The sequence below is a fragment of the Alosa pseudoharengus genome, unplaced genomic scaffold (genome assembly GCF_046254945.1).
Source record: "Alosa pseudoharengus isolate Yale_2024_CS ecotype anadromous, Long Island Sound unplaced genomic scaffold, YU_APseudo_1.1 YU_APseudo_1.1_scf_2, whole genome shotgun sequence".
In the NCBI taxonomy this organism is placed as follows: Eukaryota; Metazoa; Chordata; class Actinopteri; order Clupeiformes; family Clupeidae; genus Alosa; species Alosa pseudoharengus.
In genome coordinates, this window is record NW_027468663.1 from 21,983,886 (window position 1) to 22,004,108 (window position 20,223).

Consider the following 20,223-nt stretch of genomic DNA (forward strand, 5'->3'; position numbering starts at 1 on the left):
ATGCGCTCTTCCTCCAAGAAGAGGCTAATCGGAGCTCAAACACGCGCGACAGCACTTTACCTCGGGAAAGCCACCTTGCCTCGCTATGAAACGGTAGCCTACAGCCTTTTGGTCAGCTACCATCTCTTCGCAAAGTGTGGAGAATAGACACGCTTTTAAGGGTCGGGTTTTGATGAAATTCACCACTCTCACAACAACGTTCAAATTCTCATGTAGGTCGGGACTAACTAAGCTGCCTTGACACGAGCGCTTCCCTGTGAATAACACAGTGCATCTATTGCGCATCGGGTGCTACCTGGGCCCAGGCTACAGATAAAAAAAAAATAAAAAAACTCCTGTTTTTCACGTCAGTTCGCGCCCCACCTGGCATGTCTCCGCGACCCACAGTTTGAGAAACGCTGCTATATACTACGGACATGTTTTGGGGGGCCACCCAAAATGAGGTGGCGGGCCGTATCCGGCCCGCGGGCCGAAGTTTGGGGACCACTGTGCTTGACAATTATGTTGATCAGGGCATATATCTTGGTTTAGGGGCCCACTTACCTCCCACGGAAAACAGTTCAGGCTCAGGATATTTTTCTACTATCACCCCTGTATTTATCTCTAGGTCAGCATAGTCCATATTAGGATGTTATTAAATTTTAATTAATTAATTAAATATTAATTGCTCCTCTAAACAATTCCCAATCTAGCTTAGTCTGTAGGCCTAACTGTTGATTATTAACTGGGGTGATATTAAGCAGTGTTGGTCATCTTACTTTAAAAAAGTAATTAGTTACAGTTACAAATTACTTCTGCCAAAAAGTAATTGAGTTAGTAACTCAGTTACCACACTGTAAAAGTAATTAGTTACTCAGCAAAGTAACTGACGTTAATTTTTATGTTCTATAACGCTATTACGTTCTATAACATCTTTAACATTAACTGATTGAAGAATAAAAACATACAGTATTTCAGAACAGTTGGTATTTATTTGAACTTAGATTGCAGCCTGCCATATGATATGCATAGAAATAAAAACATATACAAAATAAATATTGAAAATAAAATTCAAGTGCAAAATTAAGACACACAAATGTAAACTTGGGTAAGAAGAAACAAAGGAAAATCTAGCCATTAATTAGTGCAATTCTGTGTAACTGTATATTAGGCCTACTGCACAATAAACAGAACACTATCTTACTCTTAAATATTCCGTAAGGTAACTAAATTAAATATTGAACATAAATAATATTCACACACTTTGCATTCAAGTACAAAACACAATACCCAAAAATGTAAACTTGGGTAAAAAGAAACCAAGGAAAATTTGGCCTTTAAGTAGTGCAATTCTGTACCTGTATGCCATTACACAATAAACAGAGCACTATCCAACTCTTAAATATTCAGTACAGTAACAAAATGAAATATTGAAAATAAATAATGTTCACACACTTTGCATTCAAGTGCAAAACCAAGACACACAACTGTAAACTTGGGTAATAAGAAACATAGTAAAACCTGGCCTTTAATTAGTGCAATTATCTGTATCTGTATAATATTGAACACTAAACAGAGCACTATCCATTTATATCTACTATCTAACTAACTATACTAAAATACTCCTCTCATCTAACGACTGAACCAGTGGTTGTAACGTAGGAGGAGAAGCTTCTCAAATCTTTTGTCTGACAATCTGTTCCTCTTCGGAGAGAAGACAAGCTTGCCCAGGCTGAACAGTCTCTCAACAGGTGCACTAGATGGAGTAGCAGCATTGTAACGTAGTGAAATTTTCTTGATGAGAGAAAATCCACTCAGAGAGTTGAAGTTTTGTGCTGAAGATCTAAAATAGTCTGCCACCTGGTTTTCTGCAGAAGAGGAGGTGTCCTCCTCATCCTCCTCAAAAGAAAAGAAATCGCTCTCTTTGGCTGAATCTGTATGATGTGAAGATGTGCTGGTACCTGGCTGTGGTTCTTCAAGTTCAATCTTCCGGCACTCTGCCAGCAAACTTGCCTTAGCCTTATCCTTCAAGTCCTGTGACCGCAGCCAGCGAAGTTTGAATTTTGGAAGAGTTACGGCAGCAAGTACAGCCTCTTCGTTTCCCAGAACATCAGCAAATCTGGTTTTGATAGCCTGAAATGATAAGAATAATCACATTAAATGTATGTATCCACACAAATCAGTGTTATTATTATTATAATTATTAGAATAATTAGTAGTAGTAGCATTTATTATTATTATTATTATGAGTACTACAGCAGTGTTCACTTAATAAATAATAAAATATTCAATTCAAGTTCTTACTGTGATGATGGCGTCAGGAAGGTCCCTCAGTATTTGCAGGCCAGTTTTAACGGCTTCTGTTTTCAACATTAATGTCTCCATTGTTGGTAGGAGTGTTCCATGAAAGCAATTGTCTTCTCCCTGAAGTATATCTAAAGCAACTGTAAGGGGCTTCATCGCAGTACAGTACTCCTTTAAAAACTGGTGTTCCCTTTCCGTTATTGCTGTTAGTCCTAATTTGGAAGAGATGGTGTTCAGGTCTACCATGGATATTTCAGTGATTCGAGCCAGGGCATCATAGAAGGAATTCCACCGGGTTGTGCAAGGTACAAGCAGCTTTTTTGACACCAACTCATCAACCGTTTCAGTAGCCAAAGTTGAGCGACTGGTCTTATTCCACAGGGCAGTACATTTGGCAGTAGCACTTCTGTACACAGCCTTTGTTGCAGTATTTGACAGCAGCCACTTGTCAACATCTGTGCATGAAATTAGGTTTAGTGTGTGTGATGCACATCTCTTGTGGGGGGGCAAAGCTATCACAACATCTCCATCATTATCATCAGCTGCATGTAGAGCTTCATTAATGTCTGTAAATGTCACGTCATCTTCGTCTTCAGAATCACTCTCCTCAAGTGGCTGGTACCTCTTAAATGATTTAACAAAATTAGACCCATTATCAGTCACTGTTGCTGTGATTTTGTGCGTTATCCCATATGTTGAGTGTATATTGTCAAGCTCAACTGCAATGGCGTCATGAGTATGATGCCCCTTAAATCGTCTGCAAGCAAGAGCTGCTTTCTCTCTTTCCATGTTATTTGGATTGATCCAATGTGCTGTCACACCCATGTAACTTTTATTGTGGGCAGTCCAGATGTCTGCTGTTGTAGAAATGTATTCTAATTCCTCAAACATCTTTTTAAGCTCCATATCCATTTTTTCATATTCACTGTCAATGAATTTAGCAAACGTGTTTCTGCACGGTGCAACCCCCCTACCTCCTCCTCGTATTTGTATTTTAGAAAGGATAGCTCTGAACGATTCCGACTCCACGTTGGACAGGGGTAGCATGGGGTAGCTCGGACTCGACTGTATTTGAAAACCAACGGACTCGGTCTCGACCCTTCAAAGACTCGGTCTTGACTCAGACTCGGCATAGGCGGTCTCGTCCCCATCACTAGTCGTAATACTAGTCTTACTTATAGTCCGGTGCGACTTATATACCATATTTTCCGGACTATAAGTCACATTTTTTTTCATAGTTTGGCTTATCTACTTATAGTCAGGTGCGACTTAATTTATATTAACTGACATGAACCCTACATGAAACATTGCTGTCTACAGCCGCGATAGAGCGTTCCTGTGCTGTGCACTTTCAGCCAGAGATTAATGCTTGCGCTATGCCTGAAACACACGTGCATACCTAAATCCTCAAATTATCGCCGGGATTCTATTTATAGCCGGGCCTCAGATTCGGACAAATAAAAGGCAGTATAATTTTGTTTTAATTTAACTCATAAAAGAGCTCTTCTTAATATATTTTATTGTTGGTTGGTGTAAAATTGTTGCCAATTAAAAGTCATTGTCCTACACAATGAGTCTCCAACACTTTTCTCTCAAGCTACCAGTCGCATGCCGCCCCCTTCTGAGCTAGAGACTGAAGCAGTAACCTACATTTAAACACAATTGTTGCTGCCAGGCATCAGCCTACGAATTTTATAAAAAAGTAAATCATGCATAATTTAAAAATAACTAAATTTAGCCTATCTTAGACCTCTTTGGTAATACGGAATAAGGTTTCCCTTAAAGCACAGCACACATCCCATGAATGAATGAAAGTGGATGCCTTATCTCGCAACAAGCGGATGGAAATCCCACCACTCTTTCATACATGAAACTTAATAATGAACCATTAAATACCCCACAGATTTCAGTGGTCATCAGTCCCGATATTTAGCAACATAATCAAACAGTCCAAATGTAAATTAAATCTCGAATTGAACATCTTCTGCTTTTGATAGCCTACCGGTACGCCTATGCCGCTCCAAACGAAAAGTAGGCCTATATCTCACAATAAAACGCAAGAAATAAAGGCCTATAACTGACTCGAATACAAGCCATGGCCCAAATAAAGGTGCTGTGCTTTGCGCAACCTAAATAAAAGACCCCAGACATAATTTGAGGATTTATGATAGTCTGTCTCCTAAACATTCCTCACCCGTTATCTAGACATGCATGAAAAAATTTGAAAACAAAATCCACTGCCATGTAATATTTGATCTCTGTTTTGCTACTAATGATCTTTCACGTAATGAATACACACAGAAAGTGAAAGTAGGCCTACTATGCGCTCCGTGTCTGTAGCTGTCTGTTCACATCCGCAATCGATTATAACGTTCCTCAAATGGAGAACACATCCATGTTCTCTCCTATTATAGGCTGTCATGCTTCTGTTTGAAAAATTCCTGACGGTTCCTGATCGCTAAACGTTTGTTTTCCTTTCCTGTCGATAGCGGTTGATGTAGAAGCACCTAGCCTATAATTTGACTTCAGCGGTGACAAATCCTGCTGAGAGAGAGAGGCAGCCCCAAAGTGGTCCTACTGTACTCGCGCATGTGTATGTCTCTGCATGGGGTTATTGAAGTCAGAGTTGGTCCATCCAGTCAATAGTCCCACATTCAGGCTGCTCCATTATTAGATTAACGTCAGACAGCGCTGTAAAATGTGTGGGAATTTCTCGCATTATGATGGCTACAGTTGCGGGACTTTTATTACTATTATGCTCAATGCTTAGTAATAATTTATGCGCAATCCCGCGCTGAAATTTAGGCCCTGGAAATGCACATCTTTTTTTTCTCTCGCTCTCTCGGAGGTGGCCAGCCGAGCATTTGTTCTGCTGCCAGCTTGTGCCAATATATCGTCCATAATGCTTCATTGCATTGCTTTCTCCACATATTTAGCATTTACCACATCAGCATTTTTGTTCAGTGAATCTTTTGTAAATTGCTTTACAATTACCGCCAGTCATATAGGCCTATTGCCTGGCTTGCCTCAGCTTCCGTCACATCCTTTTAAAACCGTCTTTTTCTCTATCGTGAGCATTTAATCTGCTGCCAGCTTGTGACTCCACATTGCCCAAAATGCTTGATTGCATTGCATTCTCCACATTTTTAGCTAAATTTGCATGTACCATATCAGCATTTTTGTTCAGTGAATCTTTTGTAAATTGCTTTACAATTACCATCGGGCCTATAGGTCTATCTCTGGCTTGCTTCGGTCATGTCCTTTTAAAACTGCATCTTTTTCTCTATCGTGAGCATTTAATCTGCTGCCAGCTTGTGACTCAACATTGCCCAAAATGCTTGATTGCATTGCATTCTCCACATTTTTAGCTAAATCTGCATGTACCATATCAGCATTTTTGTTCAGTGAATCTTTTGTAAATTGCTTTACAATTACCATCGGGCCTATAGGTCTATCTCTGGCTTGCTTTGGTCATGTCCTTTTAAAACTGCATCTTTTTCTCTCGTGAGCATTTAATCTGCTGCCAGCTTGTGACTCCACATCGCCCAAAATGCTTGTTTGCATTGTATTCTCCACATTTTAGATACATGTTGGTGTACCACATGGCATTTTCTTTCAGTGAATCTTTTGCTTTGCAATTACCTTCCTGCCCTCCTCTTGGCTGCCTTCACTCCTTAGTCTTCATTAAAATGAATCTTTTTGGCCTCAATAATCCAGTTACATAGTCTCTGTTTTTGGTTTTTGATTTTGTGAAATACATTTCTAAATATAGTCGGACTTATAGTCCAGTGCGACTTATATATGTTTTTTCCTGTTCATGACGCATTTTTTGACTGATGCGACTTATACTCAGGAGCGACTTATAGTCCGGAAAATATGGTATTTTATTTATCAAACTTTGTGACGCACTTGATTCCTGGTCTAAATGTGTTTTTTACATCAACTCATATCTGTGTATCAGATCTGAGAAGTCAACTGGATAAGAGTAAGGGAGAAGTGGAGGCACTGAAGCAGCAGATTACAGGTAATGCATATCATGTACATAACATGTCTATTATTACTAGTCACAAGTTATATCAACATATAGGAGCTGTATTGAGCCACAGTGAAGTAAAGAATGTGCCTTATTGTTCTCATATCTGTGTGTCAGACCTGGATAACAGTAAGCGAGAAGTGGAGATACCAAATCAGCAGATTACAGGTAATGCATGTATATATTTATCACATGTATATTACTACTAGTTACAAGTTACATCAGTGTTTCTCAAACTTTTTTTCTAGGGACCCACTTTTTAAAAATGATAGACTATCGAGACCCAACTCGTGACTGTGGTAGTTAACAAACTAGATCAGTGGTTCTCAAACTTTTTCTTTCATTCCCCACTTTGAGGGGGCATTCTCGAGCCCCACCTGTCCCTCATCGCTCTAAGAAAGTGGTAGGTCAAGCTTAAAATTGTCAAATTTATTGAAATAATGACAAGTTCGAAATATATCCTCTTCAACAGAGTTAAAATCAGCTGGTGCTGCAGATATAATAATAAATAAATACATAACACACATATTTCTGTTTTCCAGCAACATATTAGGAAGCATAGGCCATTATACAGCATTGTACAATATAATGAAATGCCAACATGCTGCATTAAATGGATCCATAATCCAGTCATACTGAGCACTGCTGGTTGGGAAATATTTTTGAAATAAACTTTGCAGGGATGTGATGTAGGCCTACTGTTTAATACATGGGATCACAAGAGTGCCTCCCAATCAGACGTTTCAGCGATTTCTCTCAGAAATCTCAAAGGCATAATACTGTCGCGATCGAGGCGCCTGTCCCATACTCAAGTTTTTTTGGTGAATGCAGTAATCTTATTTGCTAGGTGAGGTAGATGCTTGTCTTTGCCTTGTAACTGGACATTTAACTCAAATGTATCGCTAAGATATATCAAATATATCGCTAAGATAGGCCAGCTTCGTCAAGAAATGTTCATTAGTGAACGTGCTTGCAGATGCAAACATGCGCTCTTCCTCCAAGAAAAGGCTAATCGGAGCTCAAACACGCGCGACAGCACTTTACCTCGGGAAAGCCACCTTGCCTCGCTGTGAAACAGTAGCCTACAGCCTTTTGGTCAGCTACCATCTCTTCGCAAAGTGTGGAGAATAGACGCGCTTTTAAGGGCCGGGTTTTGATGAAATTCACCACTCTCACAACAACGTTCAAATTCTCATGTAGGTCGGGACTAACTAAGCTGCCTTGACACGAGCGCTTCCCTGTGAATAACACAGTGCGTCCATTGCGCATCGGGTGCTACCTGGGCCCAGGCTACAGATAAAAAAAAAATAAAAAAACTCCTGTTTTTCACGTCAGTTCGCGCCCCACCTGGCATGTCTCCGCGACCCACAGTTTGAGAAACGCTGCTATATACTACGGACATGTTTTGGGGGGCCACCCAAAATGAGGTGGCGGGCCGTAGTTTGGGGACCACTGCGCTTGACAATTATGTTGATCAGGGCATATATCTTGGTTTAGGGGCCCACTTACCTCCCACGGAAAACAGTTCAGGCTCAGGATATTTTTCTACTATCACCCCTGTATTTATATCTAGGTCAGCATAGTCCATATTAGGATGTTATTAAATTTTAATTAATTAATTAAATATTAATTGCTCCTCTAAACAATTTCCAATCTAGCTTAGTCTGTAGGCCTAACTGTTGATTATTAACTGGGGTGATATTAAGCAGTGTTGGTCATCTTACTTTAAAAAAGTAATTAGTTACAGTTACAAATTACTTCTGCCAAAAAGTAATTGAGTTAGTAACTCAGTTACCACACTGTAAAAGTAATTAGTTACTCAGCAAAGTAACTGACGTTAATTTTTATGTTCTATAACGCTATTACGTTCTATAACATCTTTAACGTCAAAGACATTTATATTAACTGATTGAAGAATAAAAACATACAGTATTTCAGAACAGTTGGTATTTATTTGAACTTAGATTGCAGCCTGCCATATGATATGCATAGAAATAAAAACATATACAAAATAAATATTGAAAATAAAATTCAAGTGCAAAATTAAGACACACAAATGTAAACTTGGGTAAGAAGAAACAAAGGAAAATCTAGCCATTAATTAGTGCAATTCTGTGTAACTGTATATTAGGCCTACTGCACAATAAACAGAACACTATCTTACTCTTAAATATTCCGTAAGGTAACTAAATTAAATATTGAACATAAATAATATTCACACACTTTGCATTCAAGTACAAAACACAATACCCAAAAATGTAAACTTGGGTAAAAAGAAACCAAGGAAAATTTGGCCTTTAAGTAGTACAATTCTGTACCTGTATGCCATTACACAATAAACAGAGCACTATCCAACTCTTAAATATTCAGTACAGTAACAAAATGAAATATTGAAAATAAATAATGTTCACACACTTTGCATTCAAGTGCAAAACCAAGACACACAACTGTAAACTTGGGTAATAAGAAACATAGTAAAACCTGGCCTTTAATTAGTGCAATTATCTGTATCTGTATAATATTGAACACTAAACAGAGCACTATCCATTTATATCTACTATCTAACTAACTATACTAAAATACTCCTCTCATCTAACGACTGAACCAGTGGTTGTAACGTAGGAGGAGAAGCTTCTCAAATCTTTTGTCTGACAATCTGTTCCTCTTCGGAGAGAAGACAAGCTTGCCCAGGCTGAACAGTCTCTCAACAGGTGCACTAGATGGAGTAGCAGCATTGTAACGTAGTGAAATTTTCTTGATGAGAGAAAATCCACTCAGAGAGTTGAAGTTTTGTGCTGAAGATCTAAAATAGTCTGCCACCTGGTTTTCTGCAGAAGAGGAGGTGTCCTCCTCATCCTCCTCAAAAGAAAAGAAATCGCTCTCTTTGGCTGAATCTGTATGATGTGAAGATGTGCTGGTACCTGGCTGTGGTCCTTCAAGTTCAATCTTCCGGCACTCTGCCAGCAAACTTGCCTTAGCCTTATCCTTCAAGTCCTGTGACCGCAGCCAGCGAAGTTTGAATTTTGGAAGAGTTACGGCAGCAAGTACAGCCTCTTCGTTTCCCAGAACATCAGCAAATCTGGTTTTGATAGCCTGAAATGATAAGAATAATCACATTAAATGTATGTATCCACACAAATCAGTGTTATTATTATTATAATTATTAGAATAATTAGTAGTAGTAGCATTTATTATTATTATTATTATGAGTACTACAGCAGTGTTCACTTAATAAATAATAAAATATTCAATTCAAGTTCTTACTGTGATGATGGCGTCAGGAAGGTCCCTCAGTATTTGCAGGCCAGTTTTAACGGCTTCTGTTTTCAACATTAATGTCTCCATTGTTGGTAGGAGTGTTCCATGAAAGCAATTGTCTTCTCCCTGAAGTATATCTAAAGCAACTGTAAGGGGCTTCATCGCAGTACAGTACTCCTTTAAAAACTGGTGTTCCCTTTCCGTTATTGCTGTTAGTCCTAATTTGGAAGAGATGGTGTTCAGGTCTACCATGGATATTTCAGTGATTCGAGCCAGGGCATCATAGAAGGAATTCCACCGGGTTGTGCAAGGTACAAGCAGCTTTTTTGACACCAACTCATCAACCGTTTCAGTAGCCAAAGTTGAGCGACTGGTCTTATTCCACAGGGCAGTACATTTGGCAGTAGCACTTCTGTACACAGCCTTTGTTGCAATATTTGACAGCAGCCACTTGTCAACATCTGTGCATGAAATTAGGTTTAGTGTGTGTGATGCACATCTCTTGTGGGGGGGCAAAGCTATCACAACATCTCCATCATTATCATCAGCTGCATGTAGAGCTTCATTAATGTCTGTAAATGTCACGTCATCTTCGTCTTCAGAATCACTCTCCTCAAGTGGCTGGTACCTCTTAAATGATTTAACAAAATTAGACCCATTATCAGTCACTGTTGCTGTGATTTTGTGCGTTATCCCATATGTTGAGTGTATATTGTCAAGCTCAACTGCAATGGCGTCATGAGTATGATGCCCCTTAAATCGTCTGCAAGCAAGAGCTGCTTTCTCTCTTTCCATGTTATTTGGATTGATCCAATGTGCTGTCACACCCATGTAACTTTTATTGTGGGCAGTCCAGATGTCTGCTGTTGTAGAAATGTATTCTAATTCCTCAAACATCTTTTTAAGCTCCATATCCATTTTTTCATATTCACTGTCAATGAATTTAGCAAACGTGTTTCTGCACGGTGCAACCCCCCTACCTCCTCCTCGTATTTGTATTTTAGAAAGGATAGCTCTGAACGATTCCGACTCCACGTTGGACAGGGGTAGCATGGGGTAGCTCGGACTCGACTGTATTTGAAAACCAACGGACTCGGTCTCGACCCTTCAAAGACTCGGTCTTGACTCAGACTCGGCATAGGCGGTCTCGTCCCCATCACTAGTCGTAATACTAGTCTTACTTATAGTCCGGTGCGACTTATATACCATATTTTCCGGACTATAAGTCACATTTTTTTTCATAGTTTGGCTTATCTACTTATAGTCAGGTGCGACTTAATTTATATTAACTGACATGAACCCTACATGAAACATTGCTGTCTACAGCCGCGATAGAGCGTTCCTGTGCTGTGCACTTTCAGCCAGAGATTAATGCTTGCGCTATGCCTGAAACACACGTGCATACCTAAATCCTCAAATTATCGCCGGGATTCTATTTATAGCCGGGCCTCAGATTCGGACAAATAAAAGGCAGTATAATTTTGTTTTAATTTAACTCATAAAAGAGCTCTTCTTAATATATTTTATTGTTGGTTGGTGTAAAATTGTTGCCAATTAAAAGTCATTGTCCTACACAATGAGTCTCCAACACTTTTCTCTCAAGCTACCAGTCGCATGCCGCCCCCTTCTGAGCTAGAGACTGAAGCAGTAACCTACATTTAAACACAATTGTTGCTGCCAGGCATCAGCCTACGAATTTTATAAAAAAGTAAATCATGCATAATTTAAAAATAACTAAATTTAGCCTATCTTAGACCTCTTTGGTAATACGGAATAAGGTTTCCCTTAAAGCACAGCACACATCCCATGAATGAATGAAAGTGGATGCCTTATCTCGCAACAAGCGGATGGAAATCCCACCACTCTTTCATACATGAAACTTAATAATGAACCATTAAATACCCCACAGATTTCAGTGGTCATCAGTCCCGATATTTAGCAACATAATCAAACAGTCCAAATGTAAATTAAATCTCGAATTGAACATCTTCTGCTTTTGATAGCCTACCGGTACGCCTATGCCGCTCCAAACGAAAAGTAGGCCTATATCTCACAATAAAACGCAAGAAATAAAGGCCTATAACTGACTCGAATACAAGCCATGGCCCAAATAAAGGTGCTGTGCTTTGCGCAACCTAAATAAAAGACCCCAGACATAATTTGAGGATTTATGATAGTCTGTCTCCTAAACATTCCTCACCCGTTATCTAGACATGCATGAAAAAATTTGAAAACAAGATCCACTGCCATGTAATATTTGATCTCTGTTTTGCTACTAATGATCTTTCACGTAATGAATACACACAGAAAGTGAAAGTAGGCCTACTATGCGCTCCGTGTCTGTAGCTGTCTGTTCACATCCGCAATCGATTATAACGTTCCTCAAATGGAGAACACATCCATGTTCTCTCCTATTATAGGCTGTCATGCTTCTGTGTTTGAAAAATTCCTGACGGTTCCTGATCGCTAAACGTTTGTTTTCCTTTCCTGTCGATAGCGGTTGATGTAGAAGCACCTAGGCTATAATTTGACTTCAGCGGTGACAAATCCTGCTGAGAGAGAGAGGCAGCCCCAAAGTGGTCCTACTGTACTCGCGCATGTGTATGTCTCTGCATGGGGTTATTGAAGTCAGAGTTGGTCCGTCCAGTCAATAGTCCCACATTCAGGCTGCTCCATTATTAGATTAACGTCAGACAGCGCTGTAAAATGTGTGGGAATTTCTCGCATTATGATGGCTACAGTTGCGGGACTTTTATTACTATTATGCTCAATGCTTAGTAATAATTTATGCGCAATCCCGCGCTGAAATTTAGGCCCTGGAAATGCACATCTTTTTTTTCTCTCGCTCTCTCGGAGGTGGCCAGCCGAGCATTTGTTCTACTGCCAGCTTGTGCCAATATATCGTCCATAATGCTTCATTGCATTGCTTTCTCCACATATTTAGCATTTACCACATCAGCATTTTTGTTCAGTGAATCTTTTGTAAATTGCTTTACAATTACCGCCAGTCATATAGGCCTATTGCCTGGCTTGCCTCAGCTTCCGTCACATCCTTTTAAAACCGTCTTTTTCTCTATCGTGAGCATTTAATCTGCTGCCAGCTTGTGACTCCACATTGCCCAAAATGCTTGATTGCATTGCATTCTCCACATTTTTAGCTAAATTTGCATGTACTATATCAGCATTTTTGTTCAGTGAATCTTTTGTAAATTGCTTTACAATTACCATCGGGCCTATAGGTCTATCTCTGGCTTGCTTCGGTCATGTCCTTTTAAAACTGCATCTTTTTCTCTATCGTGAGCATTTAATCTGCTGCCAGCTTGTGACTCAACATTGCCCAAAATGCTTGATTGCATTGCATTCTCCACATTTTTAGCTAAATCTGCATGTACCATATCAGCATTTTTGTTCAGTGAATCTTTTGTAAATTGCTTTACAATTACCATCGGGCCTATAGGTCTATCTCTGGCTTGCTTTGGTCATGTCCTTTTAAAACTGCATCTTTTTCTCTCGTGAGCATTTAATCTGCTGCCAGCTTGTGACTCCACATCGCCCAAAATGCTTGTTTGCATTGTATTCTCCACATTTTAGATACATGTTGGTGTACCACATGGCATTTTCTTTCAGTGAATCTTTTGCTTTGCAATTACCTTCCTGCCCTCCTCTTGGCTGCCTTCACTCCTTAGTCTTCATTAAAATGAATCTTTTTGGCCTCAATAATCCAGTTACATAGTCTCTGTTTTTGGTTTTTGATTTTGTGAAATACATTTCTAAATATAGTCGGACTTATAGTCCAGTGCGACTTATATATGTTTTTTCCTGTTCATGACGCATTTTTTGACTGATGCGACTTATACTCAGGAGCGACTTATAGTCCGGAAAATATGGTATTTTATTTATCAAACTTTGTGACGCACTTGATTCCTGGTCTAAATGTGTTTTTTACATCAACTCATATCTGTGTATCAGATCTGAGAAGTCAACTGGATAAGAGTAAGGGAGAAGTGGAGGCACTGAAGCAGCAGATTACAGGTAATGCATATCATGTACATAACATGTCTATTATTACTAGTCACAAGTTATATCAACATATAGGAGCTGTATTGAGCCACAGTGAAGTAAAGAATGTGCCTTATTGTTCTCATATCTGTGTGTCAGACCTGGATAACAGTAAGCGAGAAGTGGAGATACCAAATCAGCAGATTACAGGTAATGCATGTATATATTTATCACATGTATATTACTACTAGTTACAAGTTACATCAGTGTTTCTCAAACTTTTTTTCTAGGGACCCACTTTTTAAAAATGATAGACTATCGAGACCCAACTCGTGACTGTGGTAGTTAACAAACTAGATCAGTGGTTCTCAAACTTTTTCTTTCATTCCCCACTTTGAGGGGGCATTCTCGAGCCCCACCTGTCCCTCATCGCTCTAAGAAAGTGGTAGGTCAAGCTTAAAATTGTCAAATTTATTGAAATAATGACAAGTTCGAAAAATATCCTCTTCAACAGAGTTAAAATCAGCTGGTGCTGCAGATATAATAATAAATAAATACATAACACACATATTTCTGTTTTCCAGCAACATATTAGGAAGCATAGGCCATTATACAGCATTGTACAATATAATGAAATGCCAACATGCTGCATTAAATGGATCCATAATCCAGTCATACTGAGCACTGCTGGTTGGGAAATATTTTTGAAATAAACTTTGCAGGGATGTGATGTAGGCCTACTGTTTAATACATGGGATCACAAGAGTGCCTCCCAATCAGACGTTTCAGCGATTTCTCTCAGAAATCTCAAAGGCATAATACTGTCGCGATCGAGGCGCCTGTCCCATACTCAAGTTTTTTTGGTGAATGCAGTAATCTTATTTGCTAGGTGAGGTAGATGCTTGTCTTTGCCTTGTAACTGGACATTTAACTCAAATGTATCGCTAAGATATATCAAATATATCGCTAAGATAGGCCAGCTTCGTCAAGAAATGTTCATTAGTGAACGTGCTTGCAGATGCAAACATGCGCTCTTCCTCCAAGAAAAGGCTAATCGGAGCTCAAACACGCGCGACAGCACTTTACCTCGGGAAAGCCACCTTGCCTCGCTGTGAAACAGTAGCCTACAGCCTTTTGGTCAGCTACCATCTCTTCGCAAAGTGTGGAGAATAGACGCGCTTTTAAGGGCCGGGTTTTGATGAAATTCACCACTCTCACAACAACGTTCAAATTCTCATGTAGGTCGGGACTAACTAAGCTGCCTTGACACGAGCGCTTCCCTGTGAATAACACAGTGCGTCCATTGCGCATCGGGTGCTACCTGGGCCCAGGCTACAGATAAAAAAAAAATAAAAAAACTCCTGTTTTTCACGTCAGTTCGCGCCCCACCTGGCATGTCTCCGCGACCCACAGTTTGAGAAACGCTGCTATATACTACGGACATGTTTTGGGGGGCCACCCAAAATGAGGTGGCGGGCCGTAGTTTGGGGACCACTGCGCTTGACAATTATGTTGATCAGGGCATATATCTTGGTTTAGGGGCCCACTTACCTCCCACGGAAAACAGTTCAGGCTCAGGATATTTTTCTACTATCACCCCTGTATTTATATCTAGGTCAGCATAGTCCATATTAGGATGTTATTAAATTTTAATTAATTAATTAAATATTAATTGCTCCTCTAAACAATTTCCAATCTAGCTTAGTCTGTAGGCCTAACTGTTGATTATTAACTGGGGTGATATTAAGCAGTGTTGGTCATCTTACTTTAAAAAAGTAATTAGTTACAGTTACAAATTACTTCTGCCAAAAAGTAATTGAGTTAGTAACTCAGTTACCACACTGTAAAAGTAATTAGTTACTCAGCAAAGTAACTGACGTTAATTTGTATGTTCTATAACGCTATTACGTTCTATAACATCTTTAACGTCAAAGACATTTATATTAACTGATTGAAGAATAAAAACATACAGTATTTCAGAACAGTTGGTATTTATTTGAACTTAGATTGCAGCCTGCCATATGATATGCATAGAAATAAAAACATATACAAAATAAATATTGAAAATAAAATTCAAGTGCAAAATTAAGACACACAAATGTAAACTTGGGTAAGAAGAAACAAAGGAAAATCTAGCCATTAATTAGTGCAATTCTGTGTAACTGTATATTAGGCCTACTGCACAATAAACAGAACACTATCTTACTCTTAAATATTCCGTAAGGTAACTAAATTAAATATTGAACATAAATAATATTCACACACTTTGCATTCAAGTACAAAACACAATACCCAAAAATGTAAACTTGGGTAAAAAGAAACCAAGGAAAATTTGGCCTTTAAGTAGTACAATTCTGTACCTGTATGCCATTACACAATAAACAGAGCACTATCCAACTCTTAAATATTCAGTACAGTAACAAAATGAAATATTGAAAATAAATAATGTTCACACACTTTGCATTCAAGTGCAAAACCAAGACACACAACTGTAAACTTGGGTAATAAGAAACATAGTAAAACCTGGCCTTTAATTAGTGCAATTATCTGTATCTGTATAATATTGAACACTAAACAGAGCACTATCCATTTATATCTACTATCTAACTAACTATACTAAAATACTCCTCTCATCTAACGACTGAACCAGTGGTTGTAACGTAGGAGGAGAAGCTTCTCAAATCTTTTGTCTGACAATCTGTTCCTCTTCGGAGAGAAGACAAGCTTGCCCAGGCTGAACAGTCTCTCAACAGGTGCACTAGATGGAGTAGCAGCATTGTAACGTAGTGAAATTTTCTTGATGAGAGAAAATCCACTCAGAGAGTTGAAGTTTTGTGCTGAAGATCTAAAATAGTCTGCCACCTGGTTTTCTGCAGAAGAGGAGGTGTCCTCCTCATCCTCCTCAAAAGAAAAGAAATCGCTCTCTTTGGCTGAATCTGTATGATGTGAAGATGTGCTGGTACCTGGCTGTGGTCCTTCAAGTTCAATCTTCCGGCACTCTGCCAGCAAACTTGCCTTAGCCTTATCCTTCAAGTCCTGTGACCGCAGCCAGCGAAGTTTGAATTTTGGAAGAGTTACGGCAGCAAGTACAGCCTCTTCGTTTCCCAGAACATCAGCAAATCTGGTTTTGATAGCCTGAAATGATAAGAATAATCACATTAAATGTATGTATCCACACAAATCAGTGTTATTATTATTATAATTATTAGAATAATTAGTAGTAGTAGCATTTATTATTATTATTATTATGAGTACTACAGCAGTGTTCACTTAATAAATAATAAAATATTCAATTCAAGTTCTTACTGTGATGATGGCGTCAGGAAGGTCCCTCAGTATTTGCAGGCCAGTTTTAACGGCTTCTGTTTTCAACATTAATGTCTCCATTGTTGGTAGGAGTGTTCCATGAAAGCAATTGTCTTCTCCCTGAAGTATATCTAAAGCAACTGTAAGGGGCTTCATCGCAGTACAGTACTCCTTTAAAAACTGGTGTTCCCTTTCCGTTATTGCTGTTAGTCCTAATTTGGAAGAGATGGTGTTCAGGTCTACCATGGATATTTCAGTGATTCGAGCCAGGGCATCATAGAAGGAATTCCACCGGGTTGTGCAAGGTACAAGCAGCTTTTTTGACACCAACTCATCAACCGTTTCAGTAGCCAAAGTTGAGCGACTGGTCTTATTCCACAGGGCAGTACATTTGGCAGTAGCACTTCTGTACACAGCCTTTGTTGCAATATTTGACAGCAGCCACTTGTCAACATCTGTGCATGAAATTAGGTTTAGTGTGTGTGATGCACATCTCTTGTGGGGGGGCAAAGCTATCACAACATCTCCATCATTATCATCAGCTGCATGTAGAGCTTCATTAATGTCTGTAAATGTCACGTCATCTTCGTCTTCAGAATCACTCTCCTCAAGTGGCTGGTACCTCTTAAATGATTTAACAAAATTAGACCCATTATCAGTCACTGTTGCTGTGATTTTGTGCGTTATCCCATATGTTGAGTGTATATTGTCAAGCTCAACTGCAATGGCGTCATGAGTATGATGCCCCTTAAATCGTCTGCAAGCAAGAGCTGCTTTCTCTCTTTCCATGTTATTTGGATTGATCCAATGTGCTGTCACACCCATGTAACTTTTATTGTGGGCAGTCCAGATGTCTGCTGTTGTAGAAATGTATTCTAATTCCTCAAACATCTTTTTAAGCTCCATATCCATTTTTTCATATTCACTGTCAATGAATTTAGCAAACGTGTTTCTGCACGGTGCAACCCCCCTACCTCCTCCTCGTATTTGTATTTTAGAAAGGATAGCTCTGAACGATTCCGACTCCACGTTGGACAGGGGTAGCATGGGGTAGCTCGGACTCGACTGTATTTGAAAACCAACGGACTCGGTCTCGACCCTTCAAAGACTCGGTCTTGACTCAGACTCGGCATAGGCGGTCTCGTCCCCATCACTAGTCGTAATACTAGTCTTACTTATAGTCCGGTGCGACTTATATACCATATTTTCCGGACTATAAGTCACATTTTTTTTCATAGTTTGGCTTATCTACTTATAGTCAGGTGCGACTTAATTTATATTAACTGACATGAACCCTACATGAAACATTGCTGTCTACAGCCGCGATAGAGCGTTCCTGTGCTGTGCACTTTCAGCCAGAGATTAATGCTTGCGCTATGCCTGAAACACACGTGCATACCTAAATCCTCAAATTATCGCCGGGATTCTATTTATAGCCGGGCCTCAGATTCGGACAAATAAAAGGCAGTATAATTTTGTTTTAATTTAACTCATAAAAGAGCTCTTCTTAATATATTTTATTGTTGGTTGGTGTAAAATTGTTGCCAATTAAAAGTCATTGTCCTACACAATGAGTCTCCAACACTTTTCTCTCAAGCTACCAGTCGCATGCCGCCCCCTTCTGAGCTAGAGACTGAAGCAGTAACCTACATTTAAACACAATTGTTGCTGCCAGGCATCAGCCTACGAATTTTATAAAAAAGTAAATCATGCATAATTTAAAAATAACTAAATTTAGCCTATCTTAGACCTCTTTGGTAATACGGAATAAGGTTTCCCTTAAAGCACAGCACACATCCCATGAATGAATGAAAGTGGATGCCTTATCTCGCAACAAGCGGATGGAAATCCCACCACTCTTTCATACATGAAACTTAATAATGAACCATTAAATACCCCACAGATTTCAGTGGTCATCAGTCCCGATATTTAGCAACATAATCAAACAGTCCAAATGTAAATTAAATCTCGAATTGAACATCTTCTGCTTTTGATAGCCTACCGGTACGCCTATGCCGCTCCAAACGAAAAGTAGGCCTATATCTCACAATAAAACGCAAGAAATAAAGGCCTATAACTGACTCGAATACAAGCCATGGCCCAAATAAAGGTGCTGTGCTTTGCGCAACCTAAATAAAAGACCCCAGACATAATTTGAGGATTTATGATAGTCTGTCTCCTAAACATTCCTCACCCGTTATCTAGACATGCATGAAAAAATTTGAAAACAAGATCCACTGCCATGTAATATTTGATCTCTGTTTTGCTACTAATGATCTTTCACGTAATGAATACACACAGAAAGTGAAAGTAGGCCTACTATGCGCTCCGTGTCTGTAGCTGTCTGTTCACATCCGCAATCGATTATAACGTTCCTCAAATGGAGAACACATCCATGTTCTCTCCTATTATAGGCTGTCATGCTTCTGTGTTTGAAAAATTCCTGACGGTTCCTGATCGCTAAACGTTTGTTTTCCTTTCCTGTCGATAGCGGTTGATGTAGAAGCACCTAGGCTATAATTTGACTTCAGCGGTGACAAATCCTGCTGAGAGAGAGAGGCAGCCCCAAAGTGGTCCTACTGTACTCGCGCATGTGTATGTCTCTGCATGGGGTTATTGAAGTCAGAGTTGGTCCGTCCAGTCAATAGTCCCACATTCAGGCTGCTCCATTATTAGATTAACGTCAGACAGCGCTGTAAAATGTGTGGGAATTTCTCGCATTATGATGGCTACAGTTGCGGGACTTTTATTACTATTATGCTCAATGCTTAGTAATAATTTATGCGCAATCCCGCGCTGAAATTTAGGCCCTGGAAATGCACATCTTTTTTTTCTCTCGCTCTCTCGGAGGTGGCCAGCCGAGCATTTGTTCTACTGCCAGCTTGTGCCAATATATCGTCCATAATGCTTCATTGCATTGCTTTCTCCACATATTTAGCATTTACCACATCAGCATTTTTGTTCAGTGACTATGTAACTGGATTATTGAGGCCAAAAAGATTCATTTTAATGAAGACTAAGGAGTGAAGGCAGCCAAGAGGAGGGCAGGAAGGTAATTGCAAAGCAAAAGGATTCACTGAAAGAAAATGCCATGTGGTACACCAACATGTATCTAAAATGTGGAGAATACAATGCAATCAAGCATTTTGGGCGATGTGGAGTCACAAGCTGGCAGCAGATTAAATGCTCACGAGAGAAAAAGATGCAGTTTTAAAAGGACATGACCTAAGCAAGCCAGAGATAGACCTATAGGCCCGATGGTAATTGTAAAGCAATTTACAAAAGATTCACTGAACAAAAATGCTGATATGGTACATGCAGATTTAGCTAAAAATGTGGAGAAT

The 20,223-nt window shown here is 39.4% G+C and overlaps 1 protein-coding gene across 6 annotated transcripts in view; it reads left to right on the top strand.

Annotated features, from left to right (window-relative positions):
* Window positions 1-20,223, top strand: part of LOC143135127 (uncharacterized) — a 110,378-nt gene that overhangs the window by 39,498 nt on the left and 50,657 nt on the right. For all 6 annotated transcript variants that reach the window (XM_076295850.1, XM_076295853.1, XM_076295854.1 and 3 more), the window contains 4 exons: window positions 6,245-6,307; window positions 6,434-6,484; window positions 13,544-13,606; window positions 13,733-13,783. In XM_076295850.1, the coding sequence (XP_076151965.1) occupies window positions 6,245-6,307; window positions 6,434-6,484; window positions 13,544-13,606; window positions 13,733-13,783 (228 nt within the window). The remainder of the gene's footprint in view (window positions 1-6,244; window positions 6,308-6,433; window positions 6,485-13,543; window positions 13,607-13,732; window positions 13,784-20,223) is intronic.